The sequence below is a fragment of the Setaria italica genome, chromosome V (assembly GCF_000263155.2).
Source record: "Setaria italica strain Yugu1 chromosome V, Setaria_italica_v2.0, whole genome shotgun sequence".
Lineage (NCBI taxonomy): Eukaryota > Viridiplantae > Streptophyta > Magnoliopsida > Poales > Poaceae > Setaria > Setaria italica.
The window spans coordinates 41690696-41697702 of record NC_028454.1 but is presented as its reverse complement, the minus strand read 5'-3'; the positions used below and the strand labels follow the sequence as shown (position 1 = coordinate 41697702).

The 7007-nt window shown below is 48.9% G+C and overlaps 1 protein-coding gene across 1 annotated transcript; it reads right to left on the bottom strand.

The window, feature by feature from the left end:
* Positions 1-3580: 3580 nt before the first annotated feature.
* Positions 3581-7007, bottom strand: LOC101755570 (coronatine-insensitive protein homolog 1a). The gene is made up of 3 exons (XM_004970554.4): positions 6215-7007; positions 4761-5238; positions 3581-4669 (listed from the first exon to the last, which is right to left on the bottom strand). The coding sequence occupies exons 1-3, from the start codon at positions 6724-6726 to the stop codon at positions 3863-3865; spliced, it is 1797 nt and encodes a 598-aa protein (XP_004970611.1). The 5' UTR covers positions 6727-7007; the 3' UTR covers positions 3581-3862.

Genomic DNA, 7007 nt, shown 5'->3' with positions numbered 1-7007 from the left:
AAGTGAATTAAGAGCAATTGTGAGCTGAGAAGAGCCATCCATAGGTTGAACACTTGTGGTTCGTGTTGAGAAAGCCTTGAAGCATTTGTTACTCTTGGAGGTTTGCCTCCTAGACGGCTAGGTGTCGCCGGCTAGCTCCCAACGTGTGGTGAGCAGTGGCAAGTTTGTGAGGGCTGCGATCTTGCCTCCGCAAGGGAAAAGATCAACTAGTGAAGATGAGAAAAGTGGTTGAAAGAGACCCGGCTTGTTGGGAGGGAGTTGAAAAAGACTCGTATCTCAATAGGCTCCTCAACGGAGACGTAGGATTCATTGGTTGAATCTAAACTTCGGATAAACAAATCCTCGTGTCCTCTTTACGGTTTGCATTACTTGTTATATTCTAGCATTTACTTGTGCTTTCGCTCCGATCTACTTGGGTGTGTCATTACTGTGTGCAGGAACAAGTTTATTCTGCCGAATATCATCTACAAGTGACACTCTTCAAGATTGTTGGTGCTAAAAGTCGAAGAGGGGATCAAGCATCAATTTGGTGTGCCTCACTGCCTCATACCGGTCTGACCGGTCTGGGAAACCGATCTGACCGGTCTGTCCAGGCAGCAAGGCTCAAGGTGTTTGAATTTGGTTTAAAGTTTATCAATTCGCCTATTCACCCCCCCTTAGGCGACATCAAGATCCTTTCAATGTGGCTATTCTGATATGTGACTCGGTAACGACCGTGAGATTCTTAGTATCATGGTAGAGCATAATGTTAGATTCAGTTGGTTGCTGGACCGAAATCCGCTGCGCACTCTAACAAGTGGTATCAGAGGAATCTAATTTTACTTGGCAGAGATTGTGGTGATAGAGGAGAAGGATGCACAGTTGCAGGTGGAGTTACAGAATTGGGAATTGCAGGGATAGCAATGTTTCTTCGGGCAGCTTTGAGGGAGCGGCCAAAAGCGACAACTCAAGCTCAGTGTACATGGAAGTTCACACATGATAGCTTCAAGATGGCGGAATATTCGCCAAGGTGGAGTTTGTTATATATTGTGTCGAATATTTCTACAGTTCGGTTACGATGAGACTTGACTTGTTTTTGGTACTATAGGGTAGAGTCCGCGTCATACTCTATAACCCGAGCCTCCTCATCAATATGAGAGGAGGGATGCTGTTGTAACCATGACAATACAGCGACAGGCTCACAGGGGGGAGGCGGCACGATGCTGGGACCCCGGAGCGTCCGGTGTTGCGGTATTGGGGAGGAGTGCCCGTAGTGATGCCCCGGGGATGTACGCTTCGGCTGAACCTCGTCAATAAAGATCGTGTCTCCATTGTCGTTTGTGATCGTACAATTAAGTTCATCTCGGTAGGTCCAATCGACGCTTCCGCTGGTGGAGATTAGCAGGCGGCTCATCGACGTGAGGGCTAATTTTCTAACAGGCAGCCGGCCCAGGATTCATGCGCATGCCCCACCTACGTGAAATAGGTTATACGAAGTTCTGAACAAGTACTAAACTTAAGTTGAAAGTTTTTTTAAAAATTTATATGAGAAAATTTCGAAGGAGCCGCATTGCACTTATACCTTAAAATTTCTCTTGAAAAAATATGCGAAGTTGTCATGAAAATTTATGTGAATAAGTTGTTTGGAAAAGTTTGCAAAAATAAAAATTTATATGGAGGAAGAATGTTAAAACATGAAGATTAGGAGGGATACGCATGCACCAACAAGTAGGTGTCCAAAAAAATGACCAAAAAAAGTTGAATAAAGGACGCATCTTTTATGTGCACGTAAAATTTGAGCTTGAACAAAAAAAAACTTATACAAGCAGTAATGGCTTTTTTTGGAACCTGCCCATCCAAATTTTGAAAAAAAAAGTACAAAGAGAAATAAAAAATAGAAATCAAACACTTAAATAGTTGCAGCCTTGCGGGTCTAAGTGCTGATACCTGATGTGCACCCCGCAATTTTTTTGCTTTTGTAGTTTGACTTTAGTTGTCAATCTATATATAGTTTTTACGAAATTCGCTTTTTTAATGATGTTATTACCTAGTAATTGCACGTTAGAACAAGAAAGAGTTCAGCTTGAGCAGCACCGGGAATCGTTTTTCCGAAAGCTAGCCCTCGAGGTTGGAGTTGTAACTTTTGATTAGCCAATCACCTAGGCTTTCCCTGTCAAAGTGTCAAGGGGTGATCAGATAGAACCAGATGCCTTCCCCGGCTCCCTCTCGTCAGTACGTCTGTGTACCTGCTCCCATGATCTGGATCAACATGCTAACATTCTAGAATCCTAGGGAGAAATTATATAAGACGCCTTTCAGCTGGACTGTAACAACTAACAACATCCTGCAGCTGCTCCTAACCCCAGATCTGCTCTGGCATTTTTAAGGTTCGTTTGGCACGACTTTAGCTTGTGAAAAAATAGCTCTGACTGTAGCTTATCTTGAAAATCAGCTTTTTTTTCTCTGGCTTATTTTGTAGGAAAATATTTGGCAAAAACGACTTCTCCTAACTTTTTAGATTGGAAATGAGAGGTCAAATGTCCAAACTACCCTTATATTTCTTTTTTTTTCTCTTTTCGTTTTCTTTTTTCTCTTCATTTTTCTTTCCTTTTTTATTTCTCTTTTTCTTCTCCCGTTCTTTTTCCCCCTCCTCTCTCCTTATATAATCAGCTTCTTCCCTTCTTTTCTTTCCCCCTCCTCTCTCCTTATCTGAATGGCACCCGCTCCTTCGCCTCGGCCCTCCTCCTCCGACCCTTCGCCGCTACCCCGCCGGCCCCGGCTCCCTCCGCCGCCGCCCCTCCGCCCCGACCCTCCAGGTACGAGGAGGAGAGCACGTCGCCGCCACCGCCCTCTAGGTACGAGGAGGAGGGGTACTTTGGGGCAGCATGTCCATGCATGGAGGAGAAGCCGCGATGAGCCAGTTTGTTTTTTAGCTCTCTCACCGTGCGACGGCTCATCTCAGCGCGATTTCGGGGGTTTCTCTCCCGGACCATTTTCGCTCATACCGTTTGGCACGGCTTCATCAAAAACCGCTTGAGAAGTTGCTCGATGAGCCGTGCTAAAGGGGCTCAGCTCGGCCCGGTTTTCTCCATGCAATCGTGCCCCAGAACCAGAATCCCAGAGCAAGCTGACGGAAACGTCCTTTTCCCGACGAGGGAAGCCGGCCCCCAGTTGTCGATTCAGCGGCGGGGCTCAAAGCCTACGCTTTTTGTTCGTTAGCCATTAAACTACTGGTCACCGAGCAGTGGCTTTCGAGCTCTATTCCCACTCGTCCCATCGCGCTGGGTACGCGACGCTGTCGCCGTCCGGGCGCGGTGGCGGGCGCAGATTCCCCTGCCACTCCGCGACGGCTCTCCGCTCGTCGCCCCGCTGCCCGCCGAGACCACGTACTCCACGTAGCGGGGACTCCAAGTGGCAGGTGTGGGGGCGCGCCCATCCGCTTCACGGTGGCCGTCGCCTTCGTGGCGCTGGAGCTGGACTAGAGCTTCGGAGTCCAGACATTCTAGTACGCACATCCAATGCATCCCCCCTTAGATTTTGAGGATGACAAAACGGAGTTGCTGTCAGCTCATCTTGAGCGTGCAATGCACCTCTCAGGTACTTGATTTCAAATCATGTAGCACGGGCAAAAAAGCAGTAACCCAGTTCTGATATTTACAGGGGAATAGAGTACAATTCCGGGGAAGAAAGCACAACAGAGCAGCTCAGTATACATCCTCCCAGGATTAGATAGCAGTACTGCTAGCTCACTACAAGCGACACAACGGCAACTTATTGCACTACACCTCTACACTACTAGTAGAGTTTATTACGGCACACAGGGGGCTAACAGTATAGACTGGTACAATACAACAACCATACTCACGGCTTGACGTATTTACAGTCACGCGGGATGCAACGTAACTAGCCACTGAGGGCAGTCCGGCCTCCTTCCAGCAAGGGAGTAGTATGCAAGAACCTGAGCTTGGTTACCAACACAAGGCTGCTGTCCATCTGCCATCATCCGATATACGCTCTCGGGGCTGAGAGGTGCGAACTCGATGTTCCAGAAGGGCCTGGCCATGAGCAGGAGGTCCTGGCCTGTTGGAGAGGCCCTGTACCCCTCCACCCATATGTACCTCAGCGACGGCATCTGGAGAACGGCGACCGCCAGAGCTCGCTCGCTGAAGCAGCAGCTCCTCAGCTCCAGCTTCCGCAGGTTGGTGCACCCCATTGCAAATTGGATCAAACCATTGTCCGATTCGCCGACGTTGCCAAGCAGCATGTATTGTATGTTCCCACTGAATTGTCCAATGTAGCCAAGGCCTACATCCGAAAGCCCTCCCGGTCTCAGGTAGAAGGCAAACCTCCGGAGTTTGGTGCAATTTCTCAATAGAGCACGGACACCATTGTCAAGCGGCAGGTCTGTTACTTCCTTCTGTTGGTCAAGAAGAACAAGCCGGAAGTCATAGAGATTCTTGCAGAAAGTCCCAATGGATTCCAGGGCTCCGTTGGTGATATCAGACACATAGGCAGCAATGTACTCCAGTTCACGGCAACCAACAGCTACAGCTGTCAAGCCTAACTGAGAGACTCCTCCTTGCTCTTCTTGACCTGGGTCATCCTCCCCCCGCTCAATTCGGAGTCTTCGTAGCTTCTTGCACGTATCAGCAACAACTTCTAGTCCTCGGTCCCCAATCACATTCCTCACCTGTCGAGGAGTGTCCATCATGTCAATTGAAATGAGATATTCACTAATTTCAGGTGCAAATACAGTAGAATAGATGTACGAAAAGCATTACCTCAAGAACCAGTAGGTTGGGGCATTTAGCAATAAGTTGGCAATGATCTTCAGTTGTGAGCAAAGTGTACTGCAAGTCCAGTTTCTTCAGTGTTGCAGAAAATGGAAAGATAATAGGCATCTCATTTTTACCCATGAAGGTAAGACTTCCCAAGAAGCATAGTCTGGGTGGGAATTGAACCTTTTCATACTTGGTGCACTCTCCTACTTCAGAAAATGCTCCTCCAGCAAATTCTTGTAATGCTTTGGAGGTTTGGAGAAAACCAATCAGATCTGAAAGATCACAATCACTCATCTTCAAAGAAATAAGTGATTTACAGTTCTTTGCAAGAAGCTCCAGATCTGATGGCTCCACTTTGAGATCAGTCATGTAGAAGTTCAGTGTCACAAGAACAGAATTGTTGACAGCTAGTTCATGGAGCCATTCACTGCCCTTATCTCCAATTTTGCATTCTTCCAGAAATAAAGTTCTCAGAGATCTGTTGAGACAATTTAGAATGAGTTACTTTGAAGATCTCAAGCAATCATAGCAGCTAGAACGATGTATTCATTGTGCAGCAGGAATATAACACTAAAAAAATGTTGCTAGAGAGACTTAGAAATAGAAAGAAGGTAAAGATGCTGCTTGAAATGTAATTATGGTTGACGACAGAGCAAATGACTTGCAACCAGAGAAGTTACCGCAGTTTGTTGTCTTCAGTATCAAAATGAAAACCAGCTTCAATACACAAAAGTAACAATTGACTCTTTGAAATTGGAGATACATATTTATCAAACGCAAATCATTCACTATTCAGTTTCCATATTCAGCTGATTCAATATCATAGTTACAGGATTCCAACTAAAAAATAAAACCATCTGAGATACTTTGGGCAAAAAGAGAAAGAAGGTAAAGATGCTGCTTGAAATGTGATCATGGTAGAATTGATTGATAACAGGAACCAACAACATGCAAAGCTGCCAGTGAATTTTTGTCAAAATACGTTTCATTAAGGACAACGTAGTCCTATTCAATTCCAATCAGCATGGTACACAAGTACCCATGGGAACGATAGATCACCTGCCATTTTGGCAATAACTCAAACTAGCCGCTTGTGCAAAACTGCGTTACTAGATGGGGAATAGAATACTGGGCTAGCAAACGATCAAACCTCAACTACTCTGAAACTGTCCTGTGCATTCTAACGCTGATACCAATTTGGTCAAGAAAATTCTGCATCCTGCCCGTATTACAACATGTGTCTACTTATCCGTCACTCCGTTTAGGAACATCTCCGCCGGATAAACCACGATTTCTCTGAGAGGGGGGAAAAGATCAAGTACTGAATCGCGCAACTATCCAGCTTACTTTCCCAGCACACCGTAATGGGAAAGCACAAAGCAGGCTGAACTAGCAAGGTGTTGCAGACGGCAGATCACCAGAGCAACACAGGGAACCGGAAAAGCAGCTATTACCTGCAAGAGCGCGCGACCAGGCGGAGGGCGTCCGTGGAGAAGTCGGAGCACTTGTCGAGCTTGAGCACCTGCAGCATGTGGCCTCGCGCGCGGACGAGCACGGCGATGTCCTCGTCAGTGACGGTCATGCGGCGCAGGTGGACCGCCTTGAGGCACTCGAGCGTCGCGGCGAGCTGGGCGACCCAGGGCGCGGCGTAGGCGCCCCAGTCCTCGGGTATGAGGCCGTACATGGAGGCGCGGGGCTTCCCCTTGAGCGCGAGCGACTCGAGCCGCGGGAACCTGGCCAGCAGCCGCGCCGGCTCGACGGCGTAGCAGAAGCCGACGGTGACGTGCTTGCGCGAGAGCGCGTCGATGCGGTGCCAGCGGCGGCACACGAGCGAGGCGGCCTCCCGGTCGCGCGGGTCGTCCACGTAGCCGAACACGAGGTGCAGCGCCTCCTCGGGGACGCCGCCGCTGCCGCCGAAGCTGAGCGCGCGGCTCAGCCGGCGGGGCTCCGGCACCTCGCCACCCATCGGCGGGAGCGGATCGGCTACCCCGCGGGGCCGGATCGCCGGAGATCTAGGCCGAGCGCGGGCATGGAGATTTTTGCTGCCCCTTCTCTGCTGTGATTTCCGCGGGTGGGCTTGTGAGAGGACGGGACTATGGGAGGAGGAGAAGCGGAGGGAATTATTGGAGGGAGAAGAGAAGCAAAGCAAGGCTGCAAGAGTGAGGTGAGGAAGGATGAGGAGGAGCAGCGGGGGACGGGGGATTGGAGAGGCAGCGTTTACTTCGTTCCTGCGCCGATCAGCCGGTG

What these genes read in the sequence shown, in the direction of transcription:
- LOC101755570 (XM_004970554.4), bottom strand. Translation starts at nt 6,726, where the DNA reads ATGGGTGGCGAGGTGCCGGAGCCCCGCCGGCTGAGCCGCGCGCTCAGC. An exon ending in CTGGTCGCGCGCTCTTGCAG is followed by an intron (nt 5,239 to 6,214) that starts GTAATAGCTGCT and finishes TTGTCTCAACAG; the next exon opens with ATCTCTGAGAACTTTATTTC. An exon ending in CCAACCTACTGGTTCTTGAG is followed by an intron (nt 4,670 to 4,760) that starts GTAATGCTTTTC and finishes ACTCCTCGACAG; the next exon opens with GTGAGGAATGTGATTGGGGA.